The sequence below is a fragment of the Bombina bombina genome, chromosome 12 (genome assembly GCF_027579735.1).
Source record: "Bombina bombina isolate aBomBom1 chromosome 12, aBomBom1.pri, whole genome shotgun sequence".
NCBI classification, from domain to species: domain Eukaryota; kingdom Metazoa; phylum Chordata; class Amphibia; order Anura; family Bombinatoridae; genus Bombina; species Bombina bombina.
Window position 1 is genome coordinate 37,520,829 of NC_069510.1, and position 23,463 is coordinate 37,544,291.

General features: G+C 41.6%; 1 protein-coding gene across 1 annotated transcript in view; it reads left to right on the plus strand.

Moving 5' to 3' along the window:
• The first annotated feature begins 10,304 nt into the window (after nt 1-10,304).
• LOC128642647 (Golgi-associated plant pathogenesis-related protein 1-like) overlaps nt 10,305-23,463 on the plus strand; it is a 93,268-nt gene continuing 80,109 nt past the window's right edge. The window contains exons 1-2 of the mRNA XM_053695429.1: nt 10,305-10,509; nt 18,016-18,093. Of these exons, the coding sequence (XP_053551404.1) occupies nt 10,305-10,509; nt 18,016-18,093 (283 nt within the window). The remainder of the gene's footprint in view (nt 10,510-18,015; nt 18,094-23,463) is intronic.

Consider the following 23,463-nt stretch of genomic DNA (forward strand, 5'->3'; position numbering starts at 1 on the left):
ATTTTGGGGGTCTAAATTAGAAAAAGTGTGTTTTTTTCCATTTTTCATCATATTTTATAAAAAAATGTATAGTAAATTATATATGATGAAAATAATTGTATCTTTAGAAAGACCAATTAATGGCGAGAAAAATGGTATATAATATGTGTAATGTGTATTACAGTAAATGAGTAAGAGGAAAATAACAGCTAAATACAAACACTGCAGAAATGTAAAAATAGCCCTGGCCCTTAAGGGTAAGAAAATTTAAAAATGGTCTGGTCACTAAGGAGTTAAAAGGGATAGGAAAGTCAAAATTAAACTAGCATGATTCAGATAGTGAATCATCACTAGAGCATGTCATTTTAAGACACTTTCAATTTCACTTCTGTTTTCAAATGTACTTTGTTCTTATGATATGCCTTATTGAAAAAAAATATATGCACAGATCCTATGCTAGCTGCTGATTGGTGCCTGCACACATCTTGTGATTGGCTAGCTAGATGTGTTCATCTAGCAGCCAGTAGTGCAAAGCTGTTCCTTAGGAAAACAAGAGAAAGGAGCAAATTTAATAGAAATTAATTGGAAAGTTGTTTAAAATTGTATGTTCTGTCCAAATCATGAACAAAAATGTTGGAGTTTCCTGTTCCTTTACAACAACAAAAATGGTAATTTATTGCAATGATTTTTATTACATGGATATATTAGGAAACCAGCTTGAGGTTAAGTGGTGATTTCAGGGGTGTAGAGGAAATGCAGTATATTGCTACCATGTAAGTGGATACACAGAATGGATTCCCAGCAGAAGTGACCAGGCAGTAAAACATGCTTGAACTGAATGCAAAAGTAGATGATATATCTGCTGTCAAATCCAGCACTGTTTAAAAATGGCTCCCACTGTAAAACAACTTGGTGTTAATTTGAAGCGGACCCTGGGATCTCCTGGAAATCTTGTTTGTGATAAATATCTATTATATCACATAAAGACATGAGAGTGGTCATTCAGGGAACTGTTTGCATCAGTTCAACCCCACCAAAATGTAATTAGGGGGAGATATTAATAATTGGAAAAACAACATATATTAATAAAATAATGAAGTTGTAAAATGTTATCTCCCATTCAATAGGTAACACACAACATCACTGATACCAAACTCTATAGGTTTCAGATAACCTCAGGTTGTGAAGCAGAGAAGAAGTTAAGTTTATTTGCAAAAATGCTTCTACTTAAATTTATCAAGGCTAGAATTGTAACGTTGCACAGGCACATGAGCCACTGATGAAATGGACATGTATTAGCTACATGCACCTTTGTCATCTTGTTCAATAGCAGCATGTCATGAGCATCACTCATAACATGCACCTTTGTCATCTTGTTTAATAGCAGCATGTCACCAGTGTCACTCATAACACGCACCTTTGTCATCTTGTTCAATAGCAGCATGTCACCAGCGTCATTGGTGAGAAATAACCAAAATAACAAGATTTTTGCATTGATCAATAATACTTTTTTATTGGACATGCTATATATCTATAAGTAGACAAGCTTTAAGGATATCCTGAAAGCTTGTCTACCTATAAATATGTAGTTAGTCCAATTAAAAGATATTATTTATCAATGCAATACTCTTGTTATTTTGGCATCTAAATCACTGGACTAACATGGCTACTCCAATCAATCAATCAATCAATCAATCTATATATATATATATATATATATATATATATATATATATATATATATATATGTGTGTGTGTGTAATTAAAGGTGGATTGCCAGCACTAAAAACGTCAATACTTGTTGGCCAATATGCAAAAAAGCTTATTGTATAAGATTACTTTATATCTGCCCTAGGTATTTATATGGGTGAGAGGGCGAATATCCCAAAAAATAGAAGGTATTGGTGTGTTTCTAATCATGCTGCGTGTGATTGATAAAGTCTACCCTTAGCACTGTTAAAGATTATGAGAGAAAAGAGAAAAGCAATACATATAAGTCCGCGCACAAATAAGGTCTTTACATATGTTGTAAGTTCTTAAATGTTGAATTGGAAAACAGAATAAATGGTAAATGGTTTTCTTCTTACAAGAGATTACCCCAATCATATGAGGTAATGTTTGTACTCGAAAGCCAGTGGGGACACTCCTCTGTGTTCTCCCTGTATTGGTTCGTCATTTGCCTTATTTGGAAGAGCCAATCAGTGCTTTAGTCTGCAGACAACAAGGATAGCCCAGCTATAATGTTAGTATTAAAGATGTGCCTTTGTTTTCAGACCAATGCACAATCGTCACAAAAATGGAATTTTTGTTTTCGTAAATGAAAAACCAAATCAATGCATTGAAAAAAAATTAAAAATACTGACAAAATTTGTCAGTATTCATTCATTTTTTTAAGGCTTAAATACTTATCATAACACGGTGGCGAGCGCGCTAACCAGATCCTCTTCTTGCCACAGCCTAAAGTCAGTGCAGGTCCTTGAAACCGAGAGCATTACGCCAGGTGTTAGCGTGACAAGGCTCTGGCAAGAAGACGATCAGGATAGCGCGATCTCTAGAGCACGTTAGGGTAAGTATTTGTAGCTACAGGTAATCTTTTCAACTGAAGCTTTGAAACATTTACATTTGTTTAACGAAAACTAATATAGATGTTTAATGAAAATTCTATTTCTTTCCTAATATATGGTGAGTCCATGGCGTCCTCAATTACTGTTGGGAATATCACTCCTGGCCAGCAGGAGGAGGCAAAGAGCACCACAGCAAAGCTGTTAAGTATCACTCCCCTTCCTACAAACCCCAGTCATTCGACCGAATGAAAAAGGAGAAAAGGAGTAACACAAGGTGTAGAGGTGTCTGAGGTTTAGTAAAGTCTTAGAATAAAGGGCGGGGCCGTGGACTCAACATATCCGGAAAGATAGAAATTTATCAGGTAAGCATAAATTTTGTTTTCTTTCCTAAAATATTGTGAGTCCACGTCATCCTCAATTACTGTTGGGAACCAATACCCAAGCTAAAGGACATGGAGGACTAGGTAGGGAAGTAGACCTAAACAGAAGGCACCACTGCTTGAAGAACCTTTCTCCCAAAAGAAGACTCAGCCGAGGCAAACGTATCAAATTTATAAAATTTGGAAAAAGTATGCAAAGAGGACCAAGTTGCAGCCTTGCAAATCTGTTCCACAGAGGCTTCATTTTTGAAAGCCCAAGAAGAAGAGACAGCCCTTGTGGAATGAGCTGTGATTCTCTCAGGAGGCTCAGGATTCTCTTTGCCTTCAGTGCAAGGAGGATGTGAAGTTTTGGTGTCTTCAATCAAGATTTTATTATTTTGAAAGCCAGAGTAGGTTTGCTCTGATCTTTCCTCTCAAGATTGGTTCTAGCTGTACTCCACGTTAGTCTCTTCAGTAGGGCAGTGGTAGCTTTCAAGCAGTTAGGAACTTGTGAGGTGGTTCTCACTGCGATTTCCTAAACAGGTTGCTGCCCTTGTATAGAATGCCAGAGTAGGTTTACTCTGTTCTTTCTTTTTTTCACAGGTCTCTGTGAGGAGGGGCTTCCTCTCATGCCGGGTGAGCTGTCCTCCTGCCGGACAGTCAGAGGTGCATTTGGAGGAGATTCAGGCACTTAAGTTAGCCAATTCCTTTATTACTGATGCCTCATTGCAGGTTATTAAGTTGGGAGCCAAAATATCTGATTTTGCTATATTGGCGCGTAGAGCGTTATGGCTGAAATCTTGGTCAGCAGATGTTTCGTCTAAGCTTTTGGCGATTCCTTACAAGGGTAAGACCTTGTTTAGACTGGGTTTGGCAGACATTTCTGATATCATGGGTGGTAAAGGGTCTTTTCTGTCACAAGACAAAAGAAGAATAGGCTGAAAGGATGTCAGAGTAATTTTCGTTCCTTTCGTAACTTCAGAGATAAGTCTTCCTCCTCCTCTGCCAAGCAGCAGCAGTCCAATCCTTCTTGGAAACCCAGTAAGTCTTGCAACAAGGGGAAGCAATCTAAGAAGCCCACAGCTGAGTCTAAGTCAGCATGAAGGGGTTGCCCCTGATCCGGGATCTGAACAAGTGGGTGGCAGACTTTCTCAATTTTCTCAAGCATGGATAAGAAATGTCCCAGATCTGTTTTCCTCCCAGGGACCGGTTCCACCTCTCAAGATTATCTGCAGACCAGATAAAAAGAGAGGCGTTGTTGAAATGTGTACAGCATCTTTCCTACCTGGGAGTGATAGTTCCAGTCCCAGTACAGGAACAGGGTCTAGGGTTCTATTCCAATCTGTTTGTGGTTCCCAAAAAAGGGGGAACTTTCAAACTTATTCTAGATCTAAAGTGTCTAAACAAGTTTCTCAGAGTACTGTCTTTCAAGATGGTGACTATCCGTTCCATTCTTCCTTTAGTGCAAGAGGGTCAGGTAATGACGACCATAGACCTGAAGGATACGTACCACCATGTTTCCATTCACAGGGATCATCACAAATTTCTGAGATTTGCCTTTCTGGAAAAACACTTTCAGTTTGTGGCTCTTCCATTTGACCTTGTCACAGCTCCCAGAATTTTCTCAAAGGTTCTGGAGGCTCTTTTGGCAGTGATTCGGTCTCGGGGAATTGCTGTGGTGCCTTATTTGGATGACATTCTGGTTCAGGCTCCATCTTCTTAACTAGCAAAATCTCACACAGAGATCTTGTTGTCTTTTCTTCGTTCCTATGGATGGAAGGCGAATTTGGGAAAGAGTTCCCTTGTTCCGACTACAAGGGTGGTCTTCTTAGGAACCATTATAGATTCCCTATCAATGAAAATATTTCTGACAAAAGAGCCAAGATTCTTTCCTCTTGCCTATCTCTACAGTCTGCTGTACGGCCATCAGTGGCCCAATGTATGGAGTTAATTGGTCTGATGGTGGCTTCCATGGACATAGTTCCCTTTGCTCGATTCCATTTGAGAGCTCTATAGTTGTGCATGCTCTAACAATGGAATGGGGATTATGCAGATCTGTCTCAAAAGATAGTTCTAGATCTGTTGACGAGAGACTCTCTTCCATGGTGGCTGTCTCAGGGGACATGCTTTCGGAGACCCTCCTGGGTGAGTGTGACCACAGATGCAAGTCTGATGGGCTGGGGAGCAGTCTGGGACTTTTTGAAGGCACAGGGACTTTGGTCTCAGGAGGAATCTGCTCTCCCCATAAACATATTGGAGTTGAGAGCGATCGTCAACGCCTTGATGAATTGACCTCAGCTGGCCTTAGCCTGGTTTATCAGATTCCAGTCAGACAACATAACCTCAGTGGCTTACATCAACCACCAGGGAGGAACTCAGAGTTCCTTACCCATGAAGGAGGTGGCTCGGATCATTCAATGGGCAGAAGCTCATAATTGCTGTCTGCCATCCACATTCCAGAAATGGACAACTGGGAAGCGGATTTCCTGAGCAGACAGACTTTTCATCCCGGGGAGTGGGAACTCCATCCGGAGGTGTTCTCCAGGTTATCCATCAAATGGGGGGTAACAGAGTTGGATCTGATGGTGTCTCGACAGAATGCCAAGCTTCCAAAGTACGGTTCAAGGGCAAGGGATCCTCAGGCCTTCCTGATAGATGCTCTGGCATTTCCTTGGAACTTCAGGTTGGCATACCTGTTTCCTCCATTTGCTCTCCTTCCACGAGTCATTGTTCATATCAGGCAAGAGAGAGCATCAGTGATTCTAATAGCTCTGGCGTGGCCGCAAAGGATCTGGTGTGCAGACTTGGTGGAGATGTCGTTTCTCCCTCCTTGGAGACTTCCTCTAAGGAAGGACCTACTACTTCAGGGTCCTTTCCTTCATCCAAATCTCGTTTCTCTGAAGCTGACTGCTTGGAGATTGAACGCTTAATTCAGTCTAAGCGTGTTTTTTCTGAGTCAGTCATTGATACCCTGATTCAGGCTTGTAAGCCTGTTACTAGAAAGATTTACCATAAGATATGGCGTAAATATCTTTATTGGTGTGAATCAAAGGGCTACTCTTGGAGTAGGGTCAGGATTCCAAGAATTTTGTCTTTTCCCCAGGAAGGTCTGGAGAAGGGTTTGTCTGTCAGTACTCTGAAGGGTCAGATTTCTGCTCTACTTTGCTGTACAAGCATCTGGTGGACATGCCAGATGTACAATCTTTTTGTCAGGCCTTGGTCAGAATCAGGACTGTGTTTAAGTCTGTTGCTCCACCTTGGAGCCTTAACCTTGTTCTTAAAGTTTTGCAACAGGCTCCGTTTGAGCCAATGCATTCTATAGATATTAAGTTGTTATCTTGGAAGGTTTTGTTTATTATTGCTATCTCTTCTGCTCGGAGAGTTTCGGAACTCTCAGCTTTGTGGTACAATTCGCATTATCTAATTTTTCATGCAGATAAGGCAGTTCTTCGTACCAAGTTTGTTTTTTTCCTAAGGTTGCTTCGGATAGAAATATTAATCAGGAAATTGTTGTTCCTTCCATCTGTCCTAATCCTTCTTCTCATAAGGAACGTCTTTTGCTCAACCTAGATGTTGTGGGTGTTCTTAAATTCTATTTGCAGATGACTAAGGATTTTCGCCATTGTTTGTTTTTCTGGGAAACGTAAAGGTCAGAAAGCTACTGCTACTTCTCTTTCTCTCTGGCTGAGAAGTATTATTCGTTTGGCATATGAGACTGCTGGACAAAAGCCTCCTGAGAGAATCACAGCTCATTCCACAAGGGCTGTCTCTTCTTCTTGGGCTTTCAAAAATGAAGCCTCTGTGGAACAGATTTGCAAGGCTGCAACTTGGTCCTCTTTGCATACTTTTTCCAAATTTTATAAATTTGATACTTTTGCCTCGGCTGAGTCTTCTTTTGGGAGAAAGGTTCTTCAAGCAGTGGTGCCTTCTGTTTAGGTCTACTTCCCTACCTAGTCCTCCATGTCCTTTAGCTTGGGTATTGGTTCCCAACAGTAATTGAGGATGACGTGGACTCACAATATTTTAGGAAAGAAAACAAAATTTATGCTTACCTGATAAATTTCTATCTTTCCGGATATGTTGAGTCCACGGCCCCGCCCTTTATTCTAAGACTTTACTAAACCTCAGACACCTCTACACCTTTTGTGTTACTCCTTTTCTCCTTTTTCATTCGGTCGAATGACTGGGGTTTGTAGGAAGGGGAGTGATACTTAACAGCTTTGCTGTGGTGCTCTTTGCCTCCTCCTGCTGGCCATGAGTGATATTCCCAACAGTAATTGAGGACAAGGTGGACTCACCATATCCTGAAAGATAGAAATTTATCAGGTAAGCATAAATTTTGTTTTTCATTTTGTTTTAAACTAAACGAAGACCAAATAGTGCAGCCACCGAATATTTGGGGAAACAAACTTCCTTGAATATCCGAAAGGAAAAAAAATTCCGAAACAAAAGGTTCTGGCCCGCACACCTCTACTTAGTACAGAGTGCATTTTTCTTGCAGTTGTTATCTGATAGTCAATTAAGGACATATATGTTGCAAGGTTAGCCTTGAGAAGTCAGCAGGTACATTTCTAGTTCTGAGAATTAGAAATTGCTGAATTTTCAGAGCTAAACTACATGAAAAGGGGGCAAAATAAATAATGAAAATATATTGCAAAGACGTTTTATTACATACTAGTCCTAAAGCACGTTTACACTGGTCATTTTTTGCAGTGCAGCGGTCCCTTGCTCTCTCTCCCCCTCTCTTTTGCGCTCTCTCTCCCCCCTCTCTTTTGCTCTCTCTCTATCCCCCCCTCTCTTTTGCTCTCTCTCCCCCTCTCTTTTGTGCTCTCTCTCGCTCCACCTCTCTTTTGCTCTCTCTCTCCCCCTTCTCTTTTGCTGCCTCTCTCCCTCTCTTTTGCTTTCTTTCCCCCATCTCTTTTGCTCCGTCTCTCCCCATCTTTTGCTTTCTCTCCCCCTCTCTTTTGCGCTGTCTTTCTCCCCTCTCTTTTACGCTCTCTCTCTCTCTCCCCTCTCTTTTGCGCTCTCTCCCCCCCTCTTTTGCACGCTCTCTCTCCCCCTCTCTTTTGTCCTCTCTCTCTCCCCCTCTCTTTTGCACTCTCTCTCCCCCTCTCTCTTTTGCGCTCTCTCTTTCCCCTCTCTCTTTTGTGCTCTCTCTCTCCCCCTCTCTCTTTTGCGCTCTCTCTCTCCCCCTCTCTCTTTTGCGCTCTCTCTCTCTCTCCTCCTCTCTTTTGCACTCTCTCTCCCCCTCTCTTTTGCGCTCTCTCTTTCGCGCTCTCTCTCCCCCTCTCTTTTGCGCTCTCTCTCCCCCTCTCTTTTGCTGTCCCTCTCCATCCCTCTCTTTTGCTCTCTCTCTCCTCCCTCTCTTTTGCTCTCTCTCTCCCCCCTCTTTTGCTCTGTCTCTCTCCCCTTTCTTTTGCTCTCTCGCCATCCCTCTCTTTTGCTCTCTCTCCCCCCTCTCTTTTGCTCTCTCTCCCCCCTCCCTCTATTTTGCTCTTTCCCCTCTATTTTGCTCTCTCTCCCCCTCTCTTTTGTTCTTTCCCCTCTCTTTTGCTCTCTCTCCCCCCTCTCTTTTGCTCTCTCTCTCTTCCGCTCTCTTTTGCTCTCTCTCTCTCCCCCTCTCTTTTGCGCTCTCTCTCTCCCCCTCTCTTTTGCGCTCTCTCTTTCCCCTCTCTCTTGCGCTCTCTCTTCCCCCCTCTCTTTTGCGCTCTCTCTCCCCCCCCTCTCTTTTGCGCTCTCTCTCCCCCCCTCTCTTTTGCGCTCTCTCTCCCCCCCTCTCTTTTGCGCTCTCTCTCCCCCCCTCTCTTTTGCGCTCTCTCTCCCCCCCTCTCTTTTGCGCTATCTCTTTCCCCTCTCTCTTTTGCGCTCTCTCTCCCCACTCTCTTTTGCGCTCTCTCTCCCCCTCTCTTTTGCGCTCTCTCTCTCCCCCTTCTCTTTTGCACTCTCTCTCTCCCCTCTCTTTTGCTTTGTCTCTCTCCCTCTCTTTTGCTGTCCCTCTCCATCCCTCTCTTTTGCTCTCTCTCTCCCCCCTCTCTTTTGCTCTCTCTCTCCCCCTCTTTTGCTCTGTCTCTCTCCCCTCTCTTTTGCTCTCTTGCCATCCCTCTCTTTTGCTCTCTCTCCCCCCTCTCTTTTGCTCTCCCCCTCTCTTCCCTCTCTTTTGCTCTCTCTCCCCCCTCTCTTTTGCTCTTTCCCCTCTCTTTTGCTCTCTCTCCCCCCTCTCTTTTGCTCACTCTCTTCCCCTCTCTTTTGCTCTCTCTCTTTCCCCCTCTTATTTTCTCTCTCCCCCTCTCTTTTGCTCTCTCTCTCTCCCCTCTCTTTTGCGCTCTCTCTCTCCCCCCTCTTTTGCTCTCTCTTCCCTCTCTTCTGCTCTTTCCCCTCTATTTTGCTCTCTCTCCCCCTCTCTTCTGCTCTTTTCCCCTCTTCCGCTCTTTTTGTCTCTCCCTCTCTTTCTATTTCTCTCCCCTCTCTCTCGCGCCAACCGTGCCAGACCATGCCCCCACCACACCCGACCACGCCCCCTAACGTGACCGGTCACACCCACGCCCCACCCGGCCACGCCCACTTTCGCCCCACCGCCGCAAACAGCATATCAGGTAAGGCCAGGTGTATTTGTCCTCGTGCTGTCTCTACTGCGCATGACAGCTTCGGACAAACACACTTGGCCTTTTATATTATAGGATAACTAAACATTTTATATAAAAACCTCAGGGCGTTTACTGACCCTTCAAGTGATAATGTTTATTGTGTTCCATTATTAATTTAATGTAAAAGTAAATTGCAGGTAGAGGACTTACATTTTTTTAAAAGATGCTATTAATATCTTAATACAATACAGTGGAAACGCAAGTGCGCTTTCTAATGGCTTTGGAAATAAGCGGGACAGAAAACAAGTCTTCTGATTAGACTGTGAGGGAGCGGATGCAGAACGAAAATATAAGAATGAGAATCATAATGGTTTTGAGATAGTTAGAAAAACCGTTAGAGAAGAAAAACGGTAATAGAAGGTTATCCAAGATAGATAGATACGTAATATAAAAATAAGAAACGACACAGAAATATTTTTAAAAAGGACAGTAACATAAAATAAGTCACTCTCAGTGAATGAGTGAATTCGTTAGATAGGGGTTAAAAAACCAGCAATAACATGAAAATTAAAATAAGAAATCACATAAATGACATCACCTTTCTTTGCCAGAGAGCAGTAAAGAAAGAGGATGTTATGTTTTGGGAGGGACCCTTTATTGTCTCTGCTTCATGTTTATTGGCTGTTACTTTTCTCTCTGTTGCTATGTACTGCTAGAGAGTTTGAAGTAAAGAGTAAAGAAAGTAATGGATGTAAAATAGGAACCTCCGGTCTTGTAATAAAATATCCTTTTTTTTCCCTTTTTCTAAAGGTGGCAATATGGCGCAATTTGAGACGGATTTCTTGTCTATGCATAATGCTTATCGCAAGCGACATGGCTCGCCTCCTCTTCAGCTCAGCAGGGAACTCTGTAATTCAGCACAAAGATGGGCAAATTATCTGCTGTCCATCAGAACTATGAAGCACAGCAAGTGGGGATATGGAGAAAACATTTACTATTGCTCCGGCCATAAGGAACTAAAAGGTATAGGGCTAACTACATTAGAGACACCAGTAGGGGGCACTAGCATCATAGCAATGTAATGTGTCATACTGGGCTGATTACAATTTTTTTGTGGTATTCTTTGTTGCAGACATACCTAGGTAGGTGTCTGGAGCACTAAATGACAGGAAACAGTGTTGCCATATATATATGTTTATAAAAAGTCAAGGAAAGGGGCACTCTCACCTTATGTTAAAAGTCAACTTGCTGGGGTGCCGTAACTGGAAAATAGTAAACCGACTTTGTATCCAGAGAGCCACAAGGATCCTGCACTCCCCAGACTTTTCAAATTCATGTGCACTTTATTAAGTGAAGTTTTGGGGAAAACAAAACCCCTTCTTCAGACAAACCGTGTGCATGTAGTACAAAGAAACAATATATGCCTTCCCCCCCAATCAAATTACCGGACGTGTTGTGACCTGACCAGGTCTGGTTACCGTAGACACATAAACAACATCCTGTTACATTCAAAATAATACAAATGAATAAATAATAACTGTCTAATACAGGGGTCATAAACGAGTGTCGGGTTAACAGTTACACAGAAGCGAAAACAAAATTTATGCTTACTTGATAAATTTATTTATTTCTTGACACGGTGAGACCACGGATCATCATCAATTACTGTTGGGAATATCACTCCTGGCCAGCAGGAGGAGGCAAAGAGCACCACAGCAAAGCTGTTGAATATCACTCCCCTACCCACAATCCCCCAGTCATTCGACCAAAGGGAAAGGAGAGAAAGGAAGTAACACAAGGTGCAGAGGTGCCTGAGGTTTATATAAAAAGAAACTGTCTGAATACAGGGCGGGCCGTGGACTCACCGTGTCAAGAAATAAATAAAATTATCAGGTAAGCATAAATTTTTTTTTCTTTCTAATGACACGGTGAGTCCACAAATCATCAATTTCTGTTGGGAACCAATACCCAAGCCAGAGAACACAGATGATAAGGGAGGGACAAGCCAGGTAACCTAAACAGAAGGCACCACTGCTTGAAGAACATTTCTCCCAAAAGAAGCCTCAGACGAGGCAAAAGTATCGAATTTATAGAATTTGGAAAAAGTGTGCAAAGATGACCAAGTTGTAGCCTTGCAAATCTGTTCCACAGAAGTCAGTTTTGAAGGCCCAGGAAGAAGAAACAGCCCTTGTGGAATGAGCTGTGATTTTCTCAGGAGGTTGCTGTCCAGCAGTCTCATATGCAAAGCGAATAACACTCTTGAGCCAAAGGGAAAGTGAAGTAGCCGTAGCTTTCTGACCCTTGCGATTCCCAGAAAAGCAAACAAACAATGTAGAAGACTGACGAAAGTCCTTAGTTGCCTGCCAATAAAATGTTAGCACTTGCACAACATCCAGATTGTGCAACAAGCGTTCTTTGTGAAAAGCAGGATTAGGACACAAAGAAGGTACAACGATTTCCTGATTAATATTCTTGACCGAAACAACCTTGGGCAGGAAACCAAACTTAGTACGCAGAACCACCTTATCAGAGTAAAATATAAGATAAGGGGAATCACACTATAAAGCAGAGAGTTTAGAAACTCTCTGAGCAGAGGAAATAGTAACAAGTAACAAAACTTTCCAAGATAACATCTTAATATCTAAAGAATAAATAGGCTCAAACGGAGCCTGTTGTAAAATTTTAAGAACAAGGTTAAGACTCCATGGAGGAGTAACAGGTTTAAACACAGGCTGAATCCTAACCAAGGCCTGACAAAACGATTGCATATCTGGCACATCCACTAATCGCTTATGTAACAAAATAGACAATGCCGAAATCTGACCTTTTAGAGTTCTTGCCAACAAACCCTTCTCCAGACCATCCTGGAGAAAAGACAAAATCCTAGGAATCCTTACTCTACTCCAAGGGTATCCTTTGGATTCACACCAATACAAGTATTTACGCCAGATCTTATGGTAAATACTGCAAGTCACAGGCTTACGAGCCTGAATCAAGGTCTCAATGACCGACTCTGAAAATACACGCTTAGATAAAACTAAGCATTCAGTCTCCAAGCAGTCAGCTTCAGAGAAACAAGATTTGGATGTAGGAAAGGACCCTGAAGTAGTAGGTCCTTCCTTAGAGGAAGTCTCCAAGGTGGAAAGGATGACATTTCCACTAGGTCTGCATACCAAATCCAGGGAGGCCACGCCGGGGTTATAAGAATTACAGATGCCCTCTCCTGCTTGATTCGAGCAATGACTCTTGGAAGGAGAGCAAATGGAGGAAACAGGTATACTAGACTGAAGTTCCAAGGAACTGTCAGAGCATCGATTAGAAATGCCTGCGGATCCCTGAGACAAAGAAGCACCTGTCTCACGTGCCTGTGATGCTCCTCTAAAGTGGAAGAGAAAACAAGGATATCATCCAAGTAGACGATGACAGTGCGGTTGAGGAGGTCACGAAAGACGTCGTTGACAAATGCCTGGAAGACTGCAGGGGCATTACACAGCCCAAAGGGCATTACAAGGTATTCATAATGCCCATATCTTCTGTTGAAGGCAGTCTTCCATTTGTGGCCTGGAGAGATGCGGATTAAATTGTATGCCCCACATAAGTCCAATTTATTGAAGAAGCGAGCATTCTGGAGTGAGTCATACAATTCGGTGATCAGTGGTATGGGATAGTGATTCTTGATGGTTATGTTGTTCAAGGCCCTGTAGTTTATGCAGGGTCTGAGCCCACCATCCTTCTTACCAACAAAAAAGGAGCCAGCCCCAGCAGGAGAGGAAGAAGGGTGAATGAAACCTAGCTAGGTTCTCTTCGATGTACTCCTCCATGGATTTGGTTTCAGCCATGGAGAGTGGATACGTCCTGCCTTTAGTAAGTGGGGCTCCGGGAAGGAGGTTGATCTTGCAGTCATAGGGATGATGGGGTGGCAGCACATCGGCTGCTTTTTTCTCAAACACATTAGCAAAGTCTGCATATACCAAAGGAAGGATGGAGGGAGTCAGGATGCTGGCTATGGGAACGTGGAGCAGGGGAGTGACTTTAGCAAGGCAGGAGTGGAAACAGGAGGCACCCCAAGAAGCCAGTTGTCCCTCAGCCCAGTCGAAGTGTGGATTGTGTAACCGAAGCCAAGGGAGGCCAAGGATGACAGGCTGAGCTGGGGAATGAATGACCTTGAACTGGAGCTGTTTGGTATGAAGAACACCAATGGTCAGGGTCAGGGGTGCTGACTCAAAATAGATCAAACCTGAACCAAGGGGGGAGCCATCCAGGGTGGTTATCTTGAGACAATGTCTTTTCTGTAGAAGAGGTAGACCAGCTTGAATCATAAAATGGTGGTCCAGGAAGTTTCCAGCTACCCACGAATCAATGAAGGCCTGAGTGTGGACAGTATTCTGAAGGAAGGTAAGGGTAACAGGTACCAGGATCCGAGAGGAGTGAGGGGGTTTGGTAGAGATCATGCTTAGAGGTACCCCTGTGTTATCCTCTAAGCATTGGCTTTTCCCGGCCGAATGTCACAGTCCTTTAGTTGGTGGGAGTTAGAGCCACAATAAAAGCATAGCCTCAGTCTCCTTCTCTGTCTCTCGGACTCTGAAGGTTTGAAGGAGGAGAGGTCCATGGGTTCCTCCACTGAGGTAACTGGAGCTGCAGAAGGGGCAGAGGATACCACCTGAGCCGAACGAACAGGGGGATGAGAAGGGAGGACCCTCCTAGTTTGGTCTCTCTCTGCTTGTCTCTCCTGAAAGCGAGAGTCCAGGCTGATACAAAGTGCTATAAAGTCCTCCAAAGAAGAAGGAATATCCTGATAGGTGGGTTCATCTTTGATGCGTTCATGCAGACCCCTCCTGAAGGCTGCCTTGAGAGCACTATCATCCCAAGTGGTTTAAAGTGCCAAGGTGCGGAACTCCACGGCAAACTGAGCCACGGGTCTGTTGCCCTGGCGAAGATCCAGGAGTGAATATTCTGCAGCAGAGGTACGGCCAGAAGTCCCAAACACAGCAGAAAAAGCAGAGATGAACTCATCAGCATCAAGCAGAAGTGGAGCGTCCTGTTCAAGAAGAGGAGAGACCCAGGCTAGGGCCTTGTCTTTCAGCAAGGAAATGTTAAAGGTGACCCTTGACTGGGGAGACTGAAAGCTGTGGGGATCTTTACGGAAGTGCAGCCTGCATTGGTTAAGGAAACCCCTGCAATCTGTAGTACCTTCATACTTGTCAAGTAAAGGTATCCAGGGTATGCTTCCAGAAGCAGAGGGAGAAGCCACAGTACTAGGAGCAGGGACTGGCAGTGTAACAACAGGAGTGGTACTCCTCGATGTGACTAGTAAGGAGAGTTGAGCGGTGATAGCCTCCAGCTTAGAATCCATATTCTGCAGTTGTGTAGTATGGGATCCCAACATCTGTCCTTGGAGATAAACAGCTCGTGCCACCTCTATCAGACCGAACTCAGCCAGTAGTCTTCTTATCCCTGCGTCAAGTCGGAAAGATAGGGAATATCCCAGAGCAGAGAATATCAGGAAAACGAGGAGAGCGGCACTCACCACAGGCAGGACAGCACAAGGCAAATAGGCAGACAGGATACAGCAACAAGAAGCAGACCGGCAATTCAGGGGTTAACCAGGAAGCGAAGTAAGACAGGCAAGGATTCGGCAACAAAGTATCAGTCCAGCAGATTAGGGGTTAACCAGGTAGCGTAGTAAGACAGGCAGGGTTTCGGCAACAAGGTATCAGTCCAGCAGATTAGGGGTTAACCAGTAAGCATAGTGAGACAGGCAAGGTTCAGTAACAGGTATTAGTCCAGCAGGTTAGGGTTAAGCAGTTAGCGTAGTGAGACAGGCAGGGTTCAGTAACAAGTAATCCAGCAAACGATCTGTCACTCCCAGGGGTACACGAAGTAGCATCTATACTTGGTCGCTTACTGCCTGTTTAAATACCCTTGGCAAGGCACCAAGAGACCGGCCGGCATCAGTAGCGTGCGGCGATGACGTCAGCGCCGCCCGCACGCATACTGAGCCGACACAGCCCTAGGCAACGAGCATGGAGAGGACGCTGCGCCCCTAGCAACGGCGCGGCGTGACACAAAGGTTGTAATAAAGATCCATGTGGCAAAAATATTGGCCTACCTGGTGGACAAGTGAGATGTTTATGTACCTCAGGAAAAGTGTAAATAATTGGTATTAGTGATGCACCGAAATAGAAATTCTGGACCGAAACCGAATCCGAAAATCCAGGATGCACTTGGCCGAAAACTGAAACGGATACCGAAAATGTATTTTTCAAAATTATTTTCAAATTTATTTATTTATTAGTTTTTTTTGCATAATTAGAGCCAATAAAAAAAGCCCACACTTTTAATGAAAGTAACACACTAAAATTGGACAAAAATATCTTAAAACAATATGCTACACAATAATTTTACCAAGAAAAAAAAAAACAGGCAAAAAATAATGCCATTTTCAGCCAAAATGTTTCTGCGACCAAAATTTTGGTCCATCCCTACTTAAAACAATTATAAATCTCAATATACTGTATTATTCTTCATTTAGTTCTATGTAACATAATCATATTTAAGAGGTTTTTTTTTTTATCGATTATCCAAATAAAGTATAGTCCTAGAAAACTCATTATATGCAGAACAGTAAGTCAAGTAATAAACTTAAACAGCAGCTCTAGGCTAGCATCAAATTTGAAACATGCTACACAATAATTTTTCCGAAAATAGGCAAAAAAAAAACCCAAAACTGAAATAGCCAAAAATGCAATTTTCGGCCAAAACTTTCTGCGGCCGAAATTTCGGTGCATCCCTAATTGGTATCACAGGAAACTAAGAAAATGATATAGATTCTGGTCAAAATACTCCACAGCGGTATACTTATTGATCATAAAATCTATTTCTTGTTTAAATTTCATTGTAGGGTCAACCTTAAGAGGTTTATAGGTAGAGTCATCAGATAATTGAGTGATAATAAGCGTAATGAAGCATGACAACACTACCACCCTTGTCCACTTCACATATAACAACTCAGGATCACTAGAGAGAGTCGTTATAGCTTATCTCTCCTCTTTAGTTAAATTGAAAAAACTATGTTCAGAATTTGTACCCATGCTGTTAATCTGGAATGTTATAATCTTTAAAAGGTTTTAATACTAGGATTGTTGCTCACAGGATAAAACCTGTTTTGTTTAAATATGGTGTCCTGTGTAGATGGATTAGGAAAAATTCCCTCATAAGTAGTAATTGTGTACATTTATTAATGTCTAATATGTATCAAAATTGTTCCCCATGTAAGATGTGAGTCCCTTACTTATTAAGGATAATTCAGCATCAGACAATACATTTGTTAGATTGAAGACTAAATTCTCTTTTACATGGTCTGGGTGGTTTTCCCTCAGAGCATCCCATGCCTGGGATGTGGCTTCTGCCTCCTCTAGCTTTTTTGAGCTTGTTTGGACCCCCAGTTGTGTCTCTCTAGGTGGCTGAACCTGTGTAGCCTGTTGAGTTGCTGTTGTTACAGTTGTAGGGTCATTAGAATCTGTGCTATCTCCTGAGCTGTCAATAGTAAGCAATGATTTAGGGTGTTATTTAGTAGGACGTCATCTTCCAGGAATATTCTTGATCCTGAAGCCTCTAGGTATAAGACCATTTCGGTGATAATCCGATAAAAACCACCATGCAATTGTAAATCCACCTCACGTTTCTTGAGTTTCAATAGTATGGTATACATAATGGCGTCATACTTGTTGACTCAGGGATATGCTCAGGGGTTTATACATTGATCCGGTAGTGTTTACTTCAGGCTCATATCCCTTTTAGTTGAATTAATTTTTTAATTTTTTTGTGTCCTTTTTTATTATATCTTTGGCACTTTTACATTCACCATCACTACGTGGAGCAGGTAGGGTTATACTCTCGGATGGAAGGTGTCAGGATATATTTCTGCACTATATGTATTTCTAATGATGCATACACATTTAGGCACCATATATTTATGATGACTTTATTAGACATTAGTGATGACTTTGACTGAAAAATGTGCTAACCAACACGTGTTAAAAGTTTACTTTGAGCACAGTTAGAGCGCCACTTGTAATCTTGCCCATATTGTTCACAAATGGAAGCTACAAATGCACAGAGGGGGTCACATAGCCCCACTTGACACCCAAGGATTATTTAATTGCATTAAAATTGATAAAGACAAATATTTGGAGAGTAGAGGAGTGGGAAGGAATTATTGCCTAGAACCACCCATTTAAATGAACTGACCCTCTCTAAATCCTACTGCCCTAGGCACAGGCCTATTATTAGACTTAAATATACCTCAGTGTTGGAGTTTCAAATATCATTGCATTTAGTTGTTTATTTTTGTTTGCTTGTTTTTATGGGGTTTTTTTAATTTATAAGTCTTTATTAAACATATTAATTTTTTATTGTGAATGCATTAATATCTGCTTATTCTGAGATATTTGCATTTTCCCTATAAAGTGATATAAATGAAAATTATTCAAATAAATGTGACTTTTTACCTTCTTTTAATCCTCTAAGGTCGAAAGCCTGTCGATAGATGGTACGATGAGATTCAGTACTATAACTACAGCCGGCCAGGATTTGCGATGAATACAGGTAAAATGAAGGAATTACACATGTATATTGGTTGGGTAGATACGGAGAACGTTTCTCAGATGAAGCTTTACGATAAAACATTTGCTATAATGGACAAGTACAATTGAACGGTATGCTATCCGTATGTGCCCTCTACTGGCAGAACTCAGTACTGAAGACATTTTGAAAAGTTGTGTCAGGCATCATAGATCTTAGTTTAACAAATTATATTCCAGAGAACGTGTAGATCTGTGTTTCTCAATTCCATTCCTCTGGGCTCACTAACAAGCAAGATTTTGCAGGACAAGTGAAATAATCAGCAGTTCCAGTAGCCATGGTTATTAACCTGTTGCCACTCAATATAAAACCCTGACAATATGACCTGTTAATGTGTCCTGAGGACTGTAACTGAGAAACACTGGTCCAAGTCCCTCTACTAACTTACCCTCCTCAGGACACACTAACAGGCAACATTTTCAGAATACCTGAACAAGAACACAGGTGAAATAATCAGCTAATCAGTAGCAATGATTAACAACCTGCTCTCATCTAAGGTAATCCTGAAAACCTGATCTGGTAATGTGCCCTGAGGCCAGGAATTGAGAAGTAACACTGATCTAGATGCCTCTACTAACTTCCCGTGCCCCAGTGTTTAATAACTACAGTCCTCAGAACACCTGTGCAGGCCATGATTTGAGGATGGACCCATAATTAGGGAAAAAGTTAAACCACTTTAAAAAAAACGTAACGTGTTTTAAAATTGTTAACAGATGCTGAGTGGGATGTACAGCTATGACTACGGCATTTTGCCAAAACAAGTCAGCTGGTTCCCTCGGCACCACATGAGATGGACTGTTTCATGTGGTTTTTTACATTGCAAGTTATCTCCTAAGCAGTAAATGCTACGCTTTTCTTGTTTTGTTTACATTTAAGGATATTTTTTCCTTGAGCCCATTTTGAGCTAACACTGATAAGCCACATTATATAAAATGGTCAGATCCTGAAATACTGACCTCTTGAGACCCCCATAACTAGACCAGAAAAAAAACCTGTACCCATTGTCTTATAATGTATCAGTTTAGACAAAGAAAACTTAGAACACAAAGTACAACAACATACTGCTCAATCTAATTACAAAAGGTGTCAATAAAAATGGTCAATTACACAAATTGTTAAACAAGAGATTAAAATAATACAGTGGAACCTTTGTGATCTCCTGAACCTGCTGATCTTTAATATCACCTTTCTGAGTAATAATCCTGCCCTAATAGTGTTTCTAACATGGCCCACGTCACAGCCTCTCTCTAATGGTAAAAGGGTGCAGCTAAAAAGGAAAAGATTTATTTTTCTTTTGTGATTCAGGTAGATAAAGTTTTAAAGAATTTTCCAATTTACTTCTATTATTTAAATTGCTTTGTTCTATTGTTTACCTTTGTTGAGTAACATACCTAGGTAGGCAAAAGAGTATGCATTTGTATGGAGCATTATACAGCTGCAGTTTTGTGATGTGTATCACACATTGTTGTTGAAAAAAAATGCTGCCATATAGTGCTCCGAGTATGTGCATGCTCCTAAGATTAACTAGCTTTCCAACAAAGGATATCAACAGAACAAAACAAAGTTAATAATAGAAATAAAGTGGAACAATTTTAAAAACTTTCACGCTATCTTAATCATGAAAGAAATACTCTGAGTCTCATATCCATTCAAAGTAAATATTTAATGATTCAGATAGAGCATGCCATTTTAAACAACTTTCTAATTATTCTATTATCAAATTTTCTTTGTTCACTTGGTATCTTTTGTTGAAAAGTAGGGATGTAGGCTCAGGAGCGTGCACGTATCAGGAGTATATGGCAGCAGTTTTGCAAGAGCACTAAATGGCAGCCCTATTTCCTGCCATATAGTGCTCCAGATGCCTACCTAGGTATCTCTTCAACACAGAATACTATGGGAATGAAGCAAATTCGATAATAGAAGTAAATTGGAAACTTTCTTAAAACTGTAAGTTCTGCCTGAATAACAAAAACATAATTTATGTAAGAACTTACCTGATAAATTCATTTCTTTCATATTAGCAAGAGTCCATGAGCTAGTGACGTATGGGATATACATTCCTACCAGGAGGGGCAAAGTTTCCCAAACCTCAAAATGCCTATAAATACACCCCTCACCACACCCACAAATCAGTTTAACGAATAGCCAAGAAGTGGGGTGATAAGAAAAAAGTGCGAAAGCATATAAAATAAGGAATTGGAATAATTGTGCTTTATACAAAAAATCATAACCACCACAAAAAAAGGGTGGGCCTCATGGACTCTTGCTAATATGAAAGAAATGAATTTATCAGTTAAGTTCTTACATAAATTATGTTTTCTTTCATGTAATTAGCAAGAGTCCATGAGCTAGTGACGTATGGGATAATGACTACCCAAGATGTGGATCTTTCCACACAAGAGTCACTAGAGAGGGAGGGATAAAATAAAGACAGCCAATTCCTGCCGAAAGTAATCCACACCCAAAATAAAGTTTAATGAAAACATAAGCAGAAGATTCAAACTGAAACAGCTGCCTGAAGTACTTTTCTACCAAAAACTGCTTCAGAAGAAGAAAACACATCAAAATGGTAGAATTTAGTAAAAGTATGCAAAGAGGACCAAGTTGCTGCTTTGCAAATCTGATCAACCGAAGCTTCATTCCTAAACGCCCAGGAAGTAGAAACTGACCTAGTAGAATGAGCTGTAATCCTTTGAGGCGGAGTTTTACCCGACTCGACATTAAAGATTTCAACCAAGATGCCAAAGAAATGGCAGAAGCTGTCTGGCCTTTTCTAGAACCGGAAAAGATGACAAATAGACTAGAAGTCTTTCGGAAAGACTTAGTAGCTTCAACATAATATTTCAAAGCTCTAACAACATCCAAAGAATGCAATGATTTCTCCTTAGAATTCTTAGGATTAGGACATAATGAAGGAACCACAATTTCTCTACTAATGTTGTTGGAATTCACAACCTTAGGTAAAAATTCAAAAGAAGTTCGCAACACCGCCTTATCCTGATGAAAAATCAGAAAAGGAGATTCACAAGAAAGAGCAGATAATTCAGAGACTCTTCTGGCAGAAGAGATGGCCAAAAGGAACAAAACTTTCCAAGAAAGTAATTTAATGTCCAATGAATGCATGGGTTCAAAAGGAGGAGCTTGAAGAGCCCCCAGAACCAAATTCAAACTCCAAGGAGGAGAAATTGACTTAATGACAGGTTTTATATGAACCAAGGCTTGTACAAAACAATGAATATCAGGAAGATTAGCAATCTTTCTGTGAAAAAGAACAGAAAGAGCAGAGATTTGTCCTTTCAAGGAACTTGCGGACAAACCTTTATCTAAACCATCCTGAAGAAACTGTAAAATTCTCTGAATTCTAAAAGAATGCCAGGAAAAATGATGAGAAAGACACCAAGAAATATAAGTCTTCCAGACTCTATAATATATCTCTCTAGATACAGATTTACGAGCCTGTAACATAGTATTAATCACAGAGTCAGAGAAACCTCTTTGACTAAGAATCAAGCGTTCAATCTCCATACCTTTAAATGTAAGGATTTGAGATCCTGATGGAAAAAAGGACCTTGCGACAGAAGGTCTGGTCTTAACGGAAGAGTCCACGGTTTGGCAAGAGGCCATCCAGACAAGATCCGCATACCAAAACCTGTGAGGCCATGCTGGAGCTACCAGCAGAACAAACGAGCATTCCTTCAGAATCTTGGAGATTACTCTTGGAAGAAGAACTAGAGGCGGAAAGATATAGGCAGGATGATACTTCCAAGGAAGTGATAATGCATCCACTGCCTCCGCCTGAGGATCCCGGGATCTGGACAGATACCTGGGAAGTTTCTTGTTTAGATGAGAAGCCATCAGATCTATTTCTGGAAGTTCCCACATTTGAACAATCTGAAGAAATACCTCTGGGTGAAGAGACCATTCGCCCGGATGCAACGTTTGGCGACTGAGATAATACGCTTCCCAATTGTCTATACCTTGGATATGAACCGCAGAAATTAGACAAAAGCTGGATTCCGCCCAAACCAAAATTCGAGATACTTCTTTCATAGCCAGAGGACTGTGAGTCCCTCCCTGATGATTGATGTATGCCACAGTTGTGACATTGTCTGTCTGAAAACAAATGAACGATTCTCTCTTCAGAAGAGGCCAAGACTGAAGAGCTCTGAAAATTGCACGGAGTTCCAGAATATTGATCGTAATCTCACCTCCTGAGATTCCCAAACCCCTTGTGCCGTCAGAGACCCCCACACAGCTCCCCAACCTGTAAGACTTGCATCTGTTGAAATTACAGTCCAGGTCGGAAGAACAAAAGAAGCCCCCTGAACTAAACGATGGTGATCTGTCCACCACGTCAGAGAGTGTCGTACAATCGGTTTTAAAGATATTAATTGAGATATCTTTGTGTAATCCCTGCACCATTGGTTCAGCATACAGAGCTGAAGAGGTCGCATGTGAAAAAGAGCAAAGGGGATCGCGTCCGATGCAGCAGTCATAAGACCTAGAATTTCCATGCAAAAGGCTACCGAAGGGAATGATTGTGACTGAAGGTTTCGACAAGCTGAAATCAATTTTAGACGTCTCTTGTCTGTCAAAGACAGAGTCATGGACACTGAATCTATCTGGAAACCCAAAAAGGTTACCCTTGTCTGAGGAATCAATTAACTTTTTAGTGAATTGATCCTCCAACCATGATCTTGAAGAAACAACACAAGTCGATTCGTATGAGATTCTGCTAAATGTGAAGACTGAGCAAGTACCAAGATATCGTCCAAATAAGGAAATACCACAATACCCTGTTCTCTGATTACAGACAGAAGGGCACCGAGAACCTTTGTAAAAATTCTTGGAGCTGTTGCTAGGCCAAACGGCAGAGCCACAAACTGGTAATGCTTGTCCAGGAAAGAGAATCTCAGAAACTGATAGTGAGCTGGATGAATCGGAATATGCAGATATGCATCCTGTAAATCTATTGTAGACATAAAATGCCCTTGCTGAACAAAAGGCAGGATAGTCCTTATAGTTACCATTTTGAATGTTGGTATCCTTACATAACGATTCAATATTTTTAGATCCAGAACTGGTCTGAAGGAATTCTCCTTCTTTGGTACAATGAAGAGATTCGAATAAAACCCCAGCCCCTGTTCCAGAACTGGAACTGGCATAATTACTCCAGCCAACTCTAGATCTGAAACACATTTCAGAAATGCTTGAGCTTTCGCTGGGTTTACTGGGACACGGGAAAGAAAAAATCTCTTTGCAGGAGGTCTTATCTTGAAACCAATTCTGTACCCTTCTGAAACAATGTTCTGAATCCAAAGATTGTGAACAGAA